Here is a 17,371-nt window from a genome sequence, read left to right on the forward strand (position 1 = left end):
GTGGTTTGACCCTTGAACTCTGATTGGCTGAAAGGCATGGTATATCAGACCGTACACCACGGATATTACAAAATGTTTAGTTTAGCTGCTGTCATTACTCTGGTAACCAGTTTATAATAGCAATAAGGCTCCTCGAGGGTTTGTGATATATGGCCAAAATACCAGGCACTCTGCGTTGCGCGTAAGAACAGCCCTTAGCTGTGTTATATTGCCCATATACCACACCCCCGGGCCTTATTGCTGAAGTATACAGTACCAGTCAAAAGTTTGGACACACCTACTCAGTCAAGGGTTTTTCTTTATTTGGACTATTTTCTACACTGTAGAATAATAGTGAAGACATGAACACTATGAAATAACACGTATGGAATAATGTAGTAACCAAAAAAGTGTTAAACAAATCAACATACAGTGCTTTGCAAAAGTATTCGGCCCCCTTGAACTTTGCGACCTTTTGGCACATTTCAGGCTTCAAACATAAAGATATAAAACTGTATTTTTTTGTGAAGAATCAACAACAAGTGGGACACAATCATGAAGTGGAACGACATTTATTGGATATTTCTAACTTTTTTAACAAATCAAAAACTGAAAAATTGGGCGTGCAAAATTATTCAGCCCCCTTAAGTTAATACTTTGTAGCGCCACCTTTTGCTGCGATTACAGCTGTTAGTCGCTTGGGGTATGTCTCTATCAGTTTTGCACATCGAGAGACTGACATTGTTTCCCATTCCTCCTTGCAAAACAGCTCGAGGTCAGTGAGGTTGGATGGAGAGCATTTGTGAACAGCAGTTTTCAGTTCTTTCCACAGATTCTCGATTGGATTCAGGTCTGGACTTTGACTTGGCCATTCTCTTCATGTTTATTTTTGAACCATTCCATTGTAGATTTTGCTTTATGTTTTGGATCATTGTCTTGTTGGAAGACAAATCTCCGTCCCAGTCTCAGGTCTTTTGCAGACTCCATCAGGTTCTTCCAGAATGGTCCTGTATTTGGCTCCATCCATCTTCCCATCAATTTTAACCATCTTCCCTGTCCCTGCTGAAGAAAAGCAGGCCCAAACCATGATGCTGCCACCACCATGTTTGACAGTGGGGATGGTGTGTTCAGCTGTGTTGCTTTTACGCCAAACATAACGTTTTGCATTGTTGCCAAAAAAGTTCAATTTTGGTTTCATCTGACCAGAGCACCTTCTTCCACATTTTTGATGTGTCTCCCAGGTGGCTTGTGGCAAACTTTAAACAACACTTTTTATGGATATCTTTAAGAAATGGCTTTCTTCCTGCCACTCTTCCATAAAGGCCAGATTTGTGCAATATACGACTGATTGTTGTCCTATGGACAGAGTCTCCCACCTCAGCTGTAGATCTCTGCAGTTCATCCAGAGTGATCATGGGCCTCTTGGCTGCATCTCTGATCAGTCTTCTCCTTGTATGAGCTGAAAGTTTAGAGGGACGGCCAGGTCTTGGTAGATTTGCAGTGGTCTGATACTCCTTCCATTTCAATATTATCGCTTGCACAGTGCTCCTTGGGATGTTTAAAGCTTGGGAAATCTTTTTGTATCCAAATCCGGCTTTAAACTTCTTCACAACAGTATATCGGACCTGCCTGGTGTGTTCCTTGTTCTTCATGATGCTCTCTGCGCTTTTAACGGACCTCTGAGACTATTACAGTGCAGGTGCATCTATACGGAGACTTGATTACACACAGGTGGATTGTATTTATCATCATTAGTCATTTAGGTCAACATTGGATCATTCAGAGATCCTCACTGAACTTCTGGAGAGAGTTTGCTGCACTGAAAGTAAAGGGGCTGAATAATTTTGCACGCCCAATTTTTCAGTTTTTGATTTGTTAAAAAAGTTTGAAATATCCAATAAATGTCGTTCCACTTCATGATTGTGTCCCACTTGTTGTTGATTCTTCACAAAAAAATACAGTTTTATATCTTTATGTTTGAAGCCTGAAATGTGGCAAAAGGTCGCAAAGTTCAAGGGGGCCGAATACTTTCGCAAGGCACTGTATATTTTATATTTGAGATTCTTCAAAGTAGTCACCCTTTGCCTTGATGACAGCTTTACACCCTTGGCATCCTCTGTGGTTTTTTCTTTAAACTTTTGACTGGTTGTAACGCTCGTCGTCGGTGGAAGGAAGAGTGGACCAAAGTGCAGCGTGGAAAGTGTTCATGATATTTATTTACAAGAAACACTCAAACAAAAATAACAAAAACGAAAGCGAACAGTTCCGTCAGGCACAGACACTAACCAGAAAATGACACCCCACAAAACCCAAACGGAAAATCACAACTTATATATGATCCCCAATCAGAGACAACGATAGACACCTGCCTCTGATTGGGAACCACACTCGGCAAAACAACAAAGAAATAGAAAACATAGATTTTCCCACCCGAGTCACCTCCTTTCCTAACCAAACATAGAGAATAAATAAGGATCTCTAAGGTCAGGGCATGACACTGGTACTGTATATTGTTAGTAATTTATCAGTTATTTAACAGTAGACCTAATATATTATTTTTGACCTTAGTTCACCTTGTAGCATTTGTACTATGAATCGCATTCTATGTCAAACTATTTAGATATGTTTTTGTACAGTGGAGAATTGAGCATAATTGGGCCTGGCCAACTTGATTTGATCAGTCAGAATATTGACTTTAGTTACCACTTAGCAGGCTGCTTCAAGAGAGTAATCTGATTTATTGACAGTTCAGTCAGCATGCTCACTACAGTCATTAACATGGTAGGAGGGTAAAGACTGTAATGTAAAGACGAAGACACAATGTTATTCTAATATTCACATATTTTGAACAATAAATTAAAACCATTATGTACTACTAGTATGAATTTAGAACAAAAGATAGATCATGAAAAAAAAAACCTTGATCATGATAATGGTTCCCAGATGTGTTTTGTTAAAGAAAATCAGTATATGATGCTAAAACCATGATTTCCATTGCAGGGTAAGGAGTGGCTATGTCTGACCTGCCAGATGCAGAGAGCACTCGGAGGCTCTTACCCACCTGGACCCCCTAAGATGAAGCCCCAGCCTTCACCCAACAAAGCCTCTACATCTCCTGCACCACAGAACAAAGACACTCCAACACCAGACTCCCCTCAGAGAAAACCTGCTACATCAGCAACACAGCCACCCAAGACAGAGGTTGCTAAAGCAGCAGACCCTCAGAAACAGCTCAGCTCAGCTCCTGCTCAGAAGACAATACAGGAGAACCGGAGAACATCAGAGCTTCAGAAACCACCAGAGCAGCCAGGCCAACTTGGGCTTAAGCAGAGTAATGCTACCCCATCCACACAGCAGGAGCCTGGGAAGCCTCAAAGAAGTGGAGCCTCTCCTGCCAAAGCTGTGCCACCAGAGGCCCAGCCCACCAAGAAGGAGTCAGGGGGATTCTTCGACTTTGGTGGTCCTAAATCTCAGCCTGCCCCCTCAAAGCCTGAAGAGTCAGTGTCTGGGAAGATGTTTGGCTTTGGCTCCTCTATCTTCAGCTCTGCATCCACTTTGATCACCTCAGCTGTTCAGGATGAGCCCCGCTTCACACCGCCAGCTTCCCCCAAGGTGTCTGCACCGGTCCAGGCTTCTCCCAAGATGCCCCCTGCAAAGGAGATCAAACTACCTGCTGCTCAGAGAGCAGATGAGAAGAAAGCAGAGCAACCCCAGCAGGCCACGTTTCCCCCATCAGTACAGGCCAAAGTGGACAAACCCCCATCAGAGCCTCCAAAGGGAGCAGCATCCTCCCAACCAGCTCCCAAAGCAGGCCAGTCCACCTGTCCACTCTGCAAGGTGGAACTCAACAAGGGCTCCAAGGACCCTCCCAACTACAACACCTGCACGGAATGCAAGAACACTGTCTGCAACCTCTGTGGATTCAACCCCATGCCACATGTTACCGAGGTAAGATGTCTGTATCCTTTTCACTGCTCTGTGGCTGTATTTATTGGTTAATAGTATAACAATATTTTCACATCTACTTTCCTATGCCCTGGCAATGCTGCCATTAACCTATGTAGACCCATTGGTGCTGTGGTGTCACTATAATATTTTAGGAGATGCTATTTCACTGTCACAATCCCTTCAAAATTGACCGCGTCAATATAGTGCAATAAAATGCTAGGTAATATTAATTAGCTGCCACCACTTTACTACAAGCTGTTAAATCTTACAATTTGATGCTGACGACTCATTAATTTGCAATTATGCAATCGATCATGCGTTGAGCCAGAGACTGGGTTTCAGAAAGGGTAATGTAAACAGGCCCCACGTCACACTAAGTTCTGATTTCTACACAGTCATTAGTGGGTAAGGCCTACATGATCACTGCCACTCAGATGCACTCTGGTGTACATGATGGTTATAAAGCAAGCTATTTTTAGGATGTGATTATCTCTAAGAGAGTTTTAACTGGCTTGCTTAATGAGTCATTCTGTCAAATCTCTCATCATCAATGTTCATTGGAGCAGAGTAAAGCTAGTCTTGCTTCACTGTGTAGAGACGGATGCAAGGCTGTAGCACAATAATCAATCTGGTGAATGCACACAATTATATATTATCTCTCCAGAGGCACTATTCTGACCCAAAGCTTATAACCAAAGCAAGCACACACCTTCAAGTGTAATTCCAGACCACTGTACTGGGTTCCCCAATGCCTGGCTATGATTGAATCTTATACCTTCGCTGGCATGCTTTGTGATGGTTTCTGATAGAGATGCATTCAGCATAATGGTTTTAGTGAGATATTCACAGCTAAATCCATGCTGGCGCGGTAATGACACGTGTTTGTGATAGGTCGAAAGCTGCTGTAGATAAAGCCTTTTTATCCCCAGACTGCGCTACACTGTCAGGGAACACCATGTTGGGTGGTGCTCTAAATGGACACTCCGTCTTCTAGGTTATCTGCAGCACAAAAGGACTTGACACTTGACTCTGTAATTCAATGCACACTGTTTGTAGGGTAGATTGGCAAGGACAGTCCAAGGCCACTTGATCTCACGTGATGCCAGTATAGACTCATGATAGTGGTCTACACTAGTAATCTGCAGAATGGAGAGCTTGCTATGTTTGTGAGTAGAATGGGTTGATTATATAGACCCACTACTGTGATTGAGATAATTTAGGTGTTTGATCGCAGGTTAGCATTTTTCATAATGAATCTTGTTCTGGAGGAAGCTCTGCAGCGTGTTCACTAGCTGGCACAGCCACAAAGTCATAAATTCTGATTTTAAACCTAACCTTAACCCTAACCTTAACTACACTGCTTACCCTAATGCCTAACCCTAACCTTAAATTAAGACCCAATATCACATTTTTGTTTTCATTAATTTTTACAATTATAGACAATTTTTACTTTGCACCTGGCCTATCTAGGTGAAAGTCGCTCATTTCTGCCTTCAGGACAAGACTCATGACAATAAACGTCAACCTGCTGTTTGACCTGACAGTCACTGCAGTACCATAAAGAGAAACAGAATAGTTTTGCCTGTGACTTGGTAAACAGCACATTTCTAAGAAGTGATAAGATCAGTTAGTGTTATCAGTGCTTTATGCAGACCTGTGCCTCTCTTACCATCACAGAGGCCTCGTACCATCACAGAGGCCTCGTACCATTACAGGAGGCAGTAGGAGGTATGGTCAACTTTTCCACAAGTGGCCTTTGGTCTGATAGCCTGCATTATGTGCTTCCCTCAGGAGTGTGGTATCACTATCAGAGAGCAGATAAACAGATTCGAACACCAAGCTCATGTATGTAGACCTGATGGTCCTCTCACCATTTACAGTATCCCACTGCTGGCTTGCCTTTGAAGCTCAGCATGGTCAGTCCTGGTCAGTCCCTGGACGGGAGACCAGATGCAGCTGGAGGTGGTGTTGGAGCGCCAGTGGGGGGGGGGGGGGCACGCTTCCCTCTGGTCTTAGGAGATCCCAATGCCCCATGGCAGTGATGGGAACATTGCCCTGAGTAGGGTGCCGTCTTTCAGATGGGACGTTAAACGGGTATCCTGACTCACTGTGGTCACAAAATAATCTGATGGCACTTATTGTAAGAGTAGGGATGTTAACCCCAGCCACCTAATCACCTCTCATTCCTAATTGGCATATATCACTCCTCACCTCTCCACCTGATAGCTTATGTGTGGTGAGGGTTCTGCCGTATATTGGTTCCCGTGCATCACCCAAGTGCGTGCTACACATTGGTGGTGGATGAGGTGAGCTTCCCCCTTGCTATGTAAAGCGCTTTGGATGTCTAGAAAAGCAGTATATACAGTGCGTTTGGAAAGTATTCAAAAATGTATTAAATAAAAATAATCCTCATCAATCTACACACAATACCCCATAATGACAAAGTGAAAACAGAATTTTATAAATGTTTGCAAATTTATAAAAAATAGAAATACCTTATTTACATAAGTACACAGCCCCTTTGCTATGAGACTCGAATTGAGCTCAGGTGCATCCTGTTTCCATTGATCATCCTTGAGGTGTTACTACAACTTGATTGTAGTCCATCTGTGGTACATTCAATTGATGGGACATGATTTACAAAGTCACACCCATGTCTATATAAGGTCTCACAGTTGACAGTGCATGTCAGAGCAATTACCAAGTCATGAGGTTGAAGGAATTGCCGTAGAGCTCAGAGACAGGGTTGTGTTGAGGCACAGATCTGGGGAAGGGTACCAAAAAATGTCTGCAGCATTGAAGAACACAGTGGCCTCCATCATTCTTGAATGGAAGAAGTTTGGAACCACCAAGACTCTTCCTAGAGCTGTCCTGCCCGACCAAACTGAGCAATCGGGGGAGAAGAGCCTTTTGTCAGGGAGGAGACCAAGAACCCGATGGTCACTCTGACAAAGCTCCAGAGTTCCTATGTGGAAATGGGAGAACCTTCCAGAAGGACAACCATCTCTGCAGCACTCTACCAATCAGGCCTTTATGGTAGAGTGAAGCCACATCTCAGTAAAAAGCACTTGACCGCCTGCTTGGAGTTTGCCAAAGACTCTCAGACCATGAGAAACAAGATTCTCTGGTCCGATGAAATCAAGATTGAAATCTTTGGCCTGAATGCCATGTGTCGCGTCTGGAGTAAACCTGGCACCATCCCTAAGGTGAAGCATGGTGGTGGCAGCATTATGCTGTGGGGATATTTTTCAGCTACAGGGACTTGGAGAATAGTCAGGATCGAGGGAAAGATGAACGAAGAAAAGTACAGAAAGATTCTCAGGACTCAGGACCTCAGAGTGGGGCGTAAGTCCAATTTCCAACAGGACAATGACCCTAAGCACACAGCGAAGACAACGCAAAAGGGGCTTCGGTACAAGTCTCTGAATGTCCTTGAGTGGCTCAGCCAAAGCCAGGACTTGAACTCTGGAGAGACCAAAAAATTGCTTTGCAGCGATGCTCCCCATCCAATTTGAAGGAGCATGAGAATATTGGGAGAAACTCCCCAAATACAGGTGTGTCAAGCTTGTAGCGTCATATCATAGAAGACTCAATCACTGCCAATGGTGCTTTAACAAAGTACCGAGGAAAGGGTCTGAATACTTCTATAAATTTGATTTTTCATTTTTTTTATTTTTATACATTTGCAAAAAAATTTACAAACCTTTTTTTGGTTTGTTATTATGGGGTATTGTGTTTAGATTGATGAGGGAAAAAACAATTGTATCCATTTTAGAATACGTCTGTAAGGTAATAAAATTTGAATAAAATCAAGGGGTCTGAAAACCTTTTGCATGTAAAATCAATTATTATTATTGTTACTATTTACAGTAGGGGCCATTGGAATTGTGAGTGCAGGCAGTGAGCTATGTAGGACACATTATCGACCTGGAAGGATTTTGACCTCATCCCGTCAGTAGAGGATGCCTGGTTATTCTTTAAAAGGGCTTTCCTCACCATCTTAAATAAGCATGTCCCATTAAAAAAATGTAGAACTAAGAACAGATATAGCCCTTGGTTCACTCAAGACTTGTCTGCCCTTGACCAGCACAAAAACATCCTGTGGCGTACCGCATTAGCATCGAAAGCCCCCGCGATATGCAACTTTTCATTGAAGTTAGGAACCAATATACACAGTCAGTTAGGAAAGCAAAGGCTGGCTTTTTCAAACAGACATTTGCATCCTGTGGCACAAATTCCAAAAAGGTTTTGGGACACTGTAAAGTCCGTGGAGAATAAGAGCACCTCCTCCCAGTGGCCCACTGCACTGAGGCTAGGAAACACTGAGGCTAGGTAAATCTACGATAATCGAGGATTTTAATAAAAAAAATTATACGGCTGGCCATTCTTTCCACCTGGCTACCCCTACCCCGGTCAACAGCTCTGCATCACCCTCATCAACTTGCCGAAGCCCCCCCCCCCCCCCCCACACACACACTTCTCCTTCACCCAAGTCGAGTTAGCTGATGTTCTGAAATCTGGACCCCTACAAATCAGATGGGCTAGACAATCTGGACCCTCTCTTTCTAAAATTATCCACTGCAATTGTTGCAACTCCTATTACTAGCCTGTTCAACCTCTCTTTCATATTGTCTGAGATCCCTAAAGATTGGAAAGCTGCCGCGGTCATCCTCCTCTTCAAAGGGGGAGACACTCTAGACCCAAACTGTTACAGACCTATATCTATCCTGCCCTGCCTTTCTAAAGTCTTTGAAAGCCAAGTTAACAAACAGATCACTGACCATTTCGAATCCCACCGTACCTTCTCTGCTATGCAATCTGGTTTCCGAGCTTGTTATGGGTGCACCTCAGCCACGCTCAAGGACCTAAACGACATCATATCCGCCATCGATAAAAGACAGTACTGTGCAACCGTCTTCATCGACCTGGCCAAGGCTTTCGACTCTGTCAATCACCCCATTCTTATCGGCAGACTCAACAGCCTTGCTGTCTCAAATGACTGTCTCGCCTGGTTCACCAACTACATATCAGATAGAGTTCAGTGTGTCAAATTGGAGGGCCTGTTGTCCGGACCTCTGGCAGTCTCTATGGAGGTGCCACAGGGTTCAAATCTCGGGCCAACTCTTTTCTCTGTAAATATCAATGATGTCGCTCTTGCTGCTGGTGATTCTCTGATCCACCTCCACGCAGATGACACCATTCTGTATACTTCTGGCCCTTCTTTGGACTCTGTGTTAACATACCTCCAGACGAGCTTCAATGCCATACAACACTCTTTCAGTGGCCTCCAACTGCTCTTAAATGCAAGGTAAACTAAATGCATGCTCTTCAACCGATTGCTGCCTGCATCCGACTAGCATCACTACTCTGGACGGTTCTGACTTAGAATATGTGGACAACTAAAAATACCTAGGTGTCTGGTTAGACTGTAATCTCTCCTTCCAGACTCACATTAAGCATCTACAATCCAAATTTAAATCTATAATCGGCTTCCTATTTCGCAACAAAGCCTCCTTCACTCATGCTGCCTAACATACCGTTGTAAAATTGACTATCCTACTGATCCTTGACTTTGGTAATGTCATTTACAAAATATCCTCGAACACTCTACTCAGCAAATTGGATGCAGTCTATCACAGTGCCATCCGTCTTGTCACCAAAGCCCCATATACTACCCACCACTGCGACCTGTATGCTCTCGTTGTCTGGCCCTCGCTTCATATTCGTCGCCAAACCCACTGGCTCCAGGTCATCTATAAGTCTTTGCTAGGTAAAGCCCCGCCTAATCTCAGCTCACTGGTCACCATAGCAGCACTCACCCATAGCACGCGCTCCAGCAGGTATATTTCACTGGTCATCCCCAAAGCCAACTCCTCCTTTGGCCTTTCCTGCCAGGTCTCTGCTGCCAATGACTGGAACGAATTGCAAAAATCACTGAAGCTGGAGACTTATATCTCCCTCACTAACTTTAAGGATCAGCTGTCAGAGCAGCTTACTGATCACTGCACCTGTACACAGCCTATCTGTAAATAGCCCACCCAACTACCTCATCCCCATTTTCTTGGTTATTTTGCTCTTTTGCACCACAGTATCTCTACTTCAACATCATCATCTGCACATCTATCACTGCAGTGTTAATGCTAAATTGTAATTATTTCGCCACTATGGCCTATTGCCTTTCCTCCCTAATTGTACTACATTTGCACACACTGTATATAGATTTTTCTATTGTATTATTGACTGTACATTTGTTTATCCCATGTGTAACTCTGTGTTGTTGTTTTTGTCGCACTGCTTTGCTTTATCTTGGCCAGGTCGCAGTTGTAAATGAGAACTTGTTCTCAACTGGCCTACCTGGTTAAATAAAGGTGAAATAAATGTTTAAATTAAAAAAATACATTTTAAGGCTGATGATCAGCTCCCTCCTAAGTGACAGTCAAAGATATAGCCTCTTGTGTAAACAACATAGAGTATTTACTCTGAATACTATTGGCTAATGGCTACAGTATAATAATATCAATCAATAATTGCTTAATTACCCAAAAAGGTGTAATTAGCGAACTTGAAATAATTACGAATATATTTTACACAATGGGTGAACGCTGTCTTCTCTAATAGTTCATTTCATACTTGAATTTCCTTGAGGACACTGACATGAATTTAAACCATCTTAGCTTCAACACAACACAGTAGCAATGTCTTGTTACTGATGTTTAGTGGCAACTAGAATTGAAAATCAGCTTGGGCTCCTCTGCAAAGACTTAAAACTCACTCATGATGACAGGCTCAGAACATAGTGAATGTTTTCATGAAGGTGTTTATCAGCAGAAAGGAACACTGCTTTTGCTGATTATGTTGAACATGAAATCAGGTTAATAGATGATATTGAACCATGTAGCATCATGTTATTTGACCATCTTAACACTGTTGTTTTCCTTCAGGTGAAGGAGTGGATGTGTTTGAACTGCCAGACGAAGAGAATGGAATCCCCAGGACCTCCCATGATAAAACCCCAACCTTCTCCCAACAACGGTTCTGCACCTCAGAGGACCACTGTCCCACCCAGCACACCCCAAAAGAAAGGCACTCCAACACCAGACTCCCCTCAGAGGAAACCTGCTACATCAGCAACACAGCCACCCAAGACAGAGGTTGCTAATGCAGCAGATCCTAAGAAACCTGCCAGCTCAGCTCCTGCTCAGAAGACAATACAGGAGAACCGGAGAACATCAGGGCTTCAGAAACCACCAGAGCAGCCAGGCCAACCTGGGCTTAAGCAGAGTAATGCTTCCCCATCCACACAGCAGGAGCCTGGGAAGCCTCCAAAAAGTGGAGCCTCTCCTGCCAAAGCTGTGCCACCAGAGGCCCAGCCCACCAAAGAGCAGTCAGGGGGTTTCTCCGACTTTGGTGGTGCTACATCTCAGCCTGCTCAGTCAAAGCCTGAAGAGCCAGTGTCTGGGAAGATGTTTGGCTTTGGCTCCTCTATCTTCAGCTCTGCATCCACTTTGATCACCTCAGCTGTTCAGGATGAGCCCCGCTTCACACCGCCAGCTTCCCCCAAGGTGTCTGCACCGGTCCAGGCCTCTCCCAAGATGCCCCCTGCAAAGGAGATCAAACTACCTGCTGCTCAGAGAGCAGATGAGAAGAAAGCAGAGCAACCCCAGCAGGCCACGTTTCCCCCATCAGTACAGGCCAAAGTGGACAAACCCCCATCAGAGCCTCCAAAGGGAGCAGCATCCTCCCAACCAGCTCCCAAAGCAGGCCAGTCCACCTGTCCACTCTGCAAGGTGGAACTCAACAAGGGCTCCAAGGACCCTCCCAACTACAACACCTGCACGGAATGCAAGAACACTGTCTGCAACCTCTGTGGATTCAACCCCATGCCAAACGTTTCTGAGGTAAAACAACCAGAATCTCTTTATTACTGTGTAAATTAATTATGAGTGCTATATTTAAGCAATAAGGCATGGGGGGTGTGGTATATGGCCAATATACCATGGCTAAAGGCTGTTCTTATGCACAACACAATGTGAAGTTCCTGGATACAGCCCTTAGCCGTTGTATTTTGGCCATATACCTCAAACCCCCAAGGTGCACCATTGCTATTATAGACCAGTTACCAATGTAGTTAGAGCAGGTAAAGTAAATGTTTTGTCATACCCATGGTATAAGGTCTGATATACCACAGCTTTCAGCCAATCAGCATTCAGGGCTCGAACCACCCAGTTTATAATATTATTTAGACAAGGCTCTCTCTTTTATAGAAAAGTTCAGATAGATAAATAATCTCTCCACAAATCATCCATAGGAAAATTGTAGTCATTCTGAAATTAAATTGTTATCTGTCAGATTTGACATGTCTATTCGTTTCGATCAATGTATTTCAGTTCCAGAAATAACTTTTAGACATTGCACAGTTGGTCTATTCATTACTTGTTTAGTCTCTCCTCATACAAATATGGTAGGAAAAACCAGTGTGGTAAGGTTTTAGACTGTATGAATAGTTTGGGATTTTAGTATATTTGCATTTACTGACAATTTCTAGCCTTTATAAAAGAGAGACAATGCAAAGTCTCATGTGAAGTCGTTATGACTATTTCATTTCCTGATTTGTTCTTGACACATATTAATTCTACCAACAGTAGCATGGTACTAGACTTATAGTGAATAGAAGTGGAATTTTAGATGGTTCCAATAGATCTCTTTTACAATGTGCTTGGTACGTATGCAATACACCAAATACTTAAATTGCAAGTCATGTTAAAGCTCAAAACAGCAAGAATGATGTATCATAGTGTGCTGGACAATTTATGTCCTAGAGAGTAAGGAAAGTGTCTGATGATATCACTGCAGAAACATTTGCTTGTGCCACTTTCCATCATGCGTAGAAAGAGCTGTATAAGAAATGTATCCAATTCTGTATTCCTTTTACAATGTGAAAATGTTTAAGGTGAAGGAGTGGCTGTGCCTGAACTGTCAGATGCAGAGAGCACTAGGAGGAATGGAAGATCCAGAACATCCCATGATGAAACCCAAACCTTCACCCAACCAAGTCTCAGCTCCTGCTGCTGCTCGAAAGAAAGACACTCCAACATCATCTGGTCCCTATAAAGTAGCCACTGCACCAGCTTCACCCAAAAAGGAGCCAGTGATTCGAACCTCTCAGCCTGTCCCCTCAAAACCTAAAGACTCTGTGTCTGGGAAGATGTTTGGCTTTGGCTCCTCCATCTTTAGCTCTGCATCCACGTTGATCACCTCAGCTGTTCAGGATGAGTCCCGCACCACACCGCCAGCTTCTCCCAAGGTGTCTACAACAGCCCAGGCCTCTCCCAAGATGCCCCCTGCAAAGGAGATCAAACCACCTGCTGCTCAGAAATCAGAGGAGAAGAAAGCAGAGCAATCACAGCAGGTCAAGGTTCCCCCATCAGTACAGGCCAAAGTGGACAAACCCCCATCAGAGCCTCCAAAGGGAGCAGCATCCTCCCAACCAGCTCCCAAAGCAGGCCAATCTACCTGTCCACTCTGCAAGGTGGAACTCAACAAGGGCTCCAAGGACCCTCCCAACTACAACACCTGCACAGAATGCAAGAACACTGTCTGCAACCTCTGTGGATTTAACCCCATGACACATGGATCAGAGGTAAGAGAACATGACAGTTCAAGTGCACTGCTTTTAGCAAGCAGATGTCCTGTTATCACTTATGGATGCAGCTTTTTAGAAGATTACAAAGTACAGCCTCATGTTCACTGATTTGTTTCTAAATGATCAAATCACAGTAGTCTGTTTTGATGATACACATTAGCTATTTTTTTCCACAGAACCAGCTTTGTAGATGATACAAATTATGCAGGCTCTCTCATTTTGCCTGTGTTTACATAACAACGTTTTTTATTAAATGCAAAGCTGCAAGTATGTATAGGCTACTTTAACCAATCAATACCAGTCATAATTTGTGTAGATTTCCACACAGATATTGTATTGACTTATTTTTTCCCCAAAAGCATACATGATTATATTTAAACTTTAAATAGACAACCTACCTGATGCAATAACTGGGTCCTGAAAAATATACCAACTGTGTAACTTCCTATGTACATATTCAGCCATTTGTAAAGTTAGATTGGCATGAATTGAACTCCGCTAGATACCAACAGGAAACCTGAGTATACAGTATATATCTAACACATCCTTACTATTTCAGGTGAAGGAGTGGCTGTGTCTGAACTGCCAGATGCAGAGAGCTCTTGGAGGAATGGAACCCCCTGGAACTCCCATGATTAAACACTCGATCAGCAAAGTCTTTACACCTGTTGCTCCTCAAAAGAAGGACACTCTCACCCCTGCTGGTGTTCCAAAAGTGGCCACTTCACCAACCTCTCAGCCTGTCCCCTCAAAACCTAAAGACTCTGTGTCTGGGAAGATGTTTGGCTTTGGCTCCTCCATCTTCAGCTCTGCATCCACGTTGATCACCTCAGATGTTCAAGACGAGTCCCGCACCACACCGCCAGCTTCTCCCAAGGTGTCTGCAGCAGCCCAGGCCTCTCCCAAGATGCCCCCTGCAAAGGAGACCAAACCACCTACTGTTCAGAAAGCAGAGGAGAAGAAAGCAGAGCAACCCCAGCAGGCCAAGGTCTCCCCATCAGTACAGGCCAAAGTGGACAAACCCCCATCAGAGCCTCCAAAGGTAGCAGCATCCTCCCAACCAGCTCCCAAAGCAGGCCAATCTACCTGTCCACTCTGCAAGGTGGAACTCAACAAGGGCTCCAAGGACCCTCCCAACTACAACACTTGCACAGAATGCAAGAACACTGTCTGCAACCTCTGTGGATTCAACCCCATGCCAAACGTTCCTGAGGTAATACATTACAGTTCTTTGAATTCATTTCAACATAATACAATTATGGCTACTCTATCAATTTACCTGTGCCAACCAGAGCTCCCAAGTGGCACAGCGGTCTATGGCACTGCATCTCAGTCCTAGAGGCGTCACTACAGACCCTGGTTAGATTCCAGGCTGTATCACAACCGGCCGTGATTGGGAGTCCCATAGGGCGGTGTGCAATTGGTCCAGCGTTGTCCGAGTTAGGATTTGGCTGGGGTTGGCCGTCATTGTAAATGAGAATTTGTTCTTAACTGACTAGTTAAGTAAAGGTTAAATATATATATATTTTTTAAACAATATTTTATTCAATTCAAAGTTAATTGACAGGGACATTTTTGTAGCAACCTAGTTGGTTACTTGTATTAATTGCTTCAGTTACAAAAAATGCTAAATTTGTATTCAACTATAACTACAATATTCATCAAGTTACTTAGAGCAATGACTGGGCATGTTGTATGCAGACTGTATATTCACATGGAAATATTCAGCAGTATATTTATGAAGATTCCTTGAAATGATTTTATCCAGCTATTATACCAACAGGTAACCAGGGTATACACTACGTATCTAACACAACATTGCTCTTTCCGGTGAAGGAGTGGCTGTGTCTGAACTGCCAGATGCAGAGAGCTCCTGGAGGAATGGAACCCCCAGGATCCCCCATTATTAAACCGTCTCCCAACAAGGTGTCTGCACCTCAAACGGTCGCTGTCACACCCAGTGCAGGCCAAAAGGATATTGCAACAGCTGCTGCATCTGCGAAGAAAGACAGTCAAACCCTAGGCTCCCCTCAAAGGAAACCAGTTCCCCCTGCAGCTGAAGTGTCAAAAGCTGAAGCTGCTAAAGCAGCAGATACTCAAAAACCAGCCAGCCCTGTGCCTGCTCAGAAGGCTCTACTAGAGAATCGGAGAACATCAGAACCACCGAAACCACCACAGCATCCCAGCCCTGGGCGTAGGGAGAGTAGTGCCTTCCCAGCCACACAGCAACCCCCCAAGCAGGAATCAGGAGGCTTATTTGGCTTTGGAGGTCCTAAATCTCAGTCTGCCTCCTCAAAGCCTGAAGAGTCAGTGTCGGGGAAGATGTTTGGCTTTGGCTCGTCCATCTTCAGCTCTGCCTCCACTTTTATTACGCCAGCGGTTCAGGAGGAGCCCCGCACCACACCACCAGCTTCCCCCAAGGTGGCTGCACCTGTTGCACTTCAAAAGAAGGAGACTCACACACCAGTTGGTCCCCGAAAAGTGGCCCCTACTACAGCCTCAGCCAAAAAGGAAACCGTGACCCCTGCTTCAATGAAAGAGAAGAACGCACCAGAACCAGGCTCGCCACAGAAGAAGCAGATTTCTCAGACAGTGGCTTCACAGCAGGACCAGAAGCTAGTGGACATACCGACTCCAACACTTGTCCAACAACCTCCACAACAGAATACTCTACAACAACAAGGACAGCCCTCAGCAGAGGCACCAAAATCAGAGCCTGATATATCAATAGTTGAAGCTGCTAAAGCAGCAGACACTCAAAATCTGGCAAGCCATGGGCCTGCTCAGAAGGCACCACAGGGGAACCGGAGAACATCAGAACCACCAAAACCACCACAACAGCCTAGACCTGGACGTAGGCAGAGTAGTGCCATCCCAGCCACACAGCAATCGCCCAAGCATGAGTCTGGAGGCTTATTTGGCTTTGGTGGTGCTAAATCTGAATCTTTCCCCTCAAAGCCTGAAGAGTCAGTGTCTGGGAAGATGTTTGGCTTTGGCTCCTCCATCTTCAGCTCTGCGTCCACTTTGATCACCTCAGCTGTTCATGAGGAGCCCCGCACCATACCGCCAGCTTACCCCAAGGTGTCTGCAGCAGCCCAGGCCTCTCCCAAGATTCCCCCTGCAAAGGAGACAAAACCACCTGCTGTTCAGAAAGCAGATGAGAAGAAAGCAGAGCAACTACAGCAGGCCAAGGTCTCCCCATCAGTACAGGCCAAAGTGGACAAACCCCCATCAGCTCCTCCAAAGGGTACAGCATCCTCCCAACCAGCACCCAAAGCAGGCCAATCTACCTGTCCACTCTGCAAGGTGGAACTCAACAAGGGCTCCAAGGACCCTCCCAACTACAACACCTGCACAGAATGCAAGAACACTGTCTGCAACCTCTGTGGATTTAACCCCATGCCACATGAAACAGTAAGTATATAGTATATGTTTCATCAAATTAGTTAGGCTTCTCTAAAATAACTGTTGTGCTTTTTTTTTTTAGAACAATTGGTTAATGATAGTAACTATACATATACAATGTTTATAGTCGCCAGTCTTGTCTTTCATGGGAGGTGTAAGAAAGGTTAACAAGATGCTTTGATGGAGTTCTTGTTATTAATATTGTCTTTCCTCAAAAAATATCTAATGTTGGTTTATGATCTTCCTGGAAACCAATTGTAATCTGACAGCATTGTCTTTGAGTATCTTGGCAAGGTTTTGACATTCATGTTCATCTGCTACTGATCACATTTAACATATTGTTTGGTGCATGACTTTTGTCTGAAGTCGTTTGGAGTACATCGTGGCTCCCATATT

The 17,371-nt window shown here is 44.3% G+C and overlaps 1 protein-coding gene across 4 annotated transcripts in view; it reads left to right on the forward strand.

Moving 5' to 3' along the window:
- The first annotated feature begins 2,963 nt into the window (after positions 1-2,963).
- The window catches only part of LOC110496136, a 153,947-nt gene continuing 139,539 nt past the window's right edge, over positions 2,964-17,371 (forward strand). For all 4 annotated transcript variants that reach the window (XM_036955517.1, XM_036955518.1, XM_036955519.1 and 1 more), the window contains exons 1-5: positions 2,964-3,927; positions 10,869-11,825; positions 12,878-13,567; positions 14,130-14,783; positions 15,407-16,984. In XM_036955517.1, coding sequence (XP_036811412.1) covers positions 3,010-3,927; positions 10,869-11,825; positions 12,878-13,567; positions 14,130-14,783; positions 15,407-16,984 — 4,797 coding nt within the window. In that variant the 5' untranslated portion in view covers positions 2,964-3,009. The remainder of the gene's footprint in view (positions 3,928-10,868; positions 11,826-12,877; positions 13,568-14,129; positions 14,784-15,406; positions 16,985-17,371) is intronic.

This window comes from Oncorhynchus mykiss, chromosome 2 (genome assembly GCF_013265735.2).
Source record: "Oncorhynchus mykiss isolate Arlee chromosome 2, USDA_OmykA_1.1, whole genome shotgun sequence".
Classification (NCBI taxonomy): domain Eukaryota; kingdom Metazoa; phylum Chordata; class Actinopteri; order Salmoniformes; family Salmonidae; genus Oncorhynchus; species Oncorhynchus mykiss.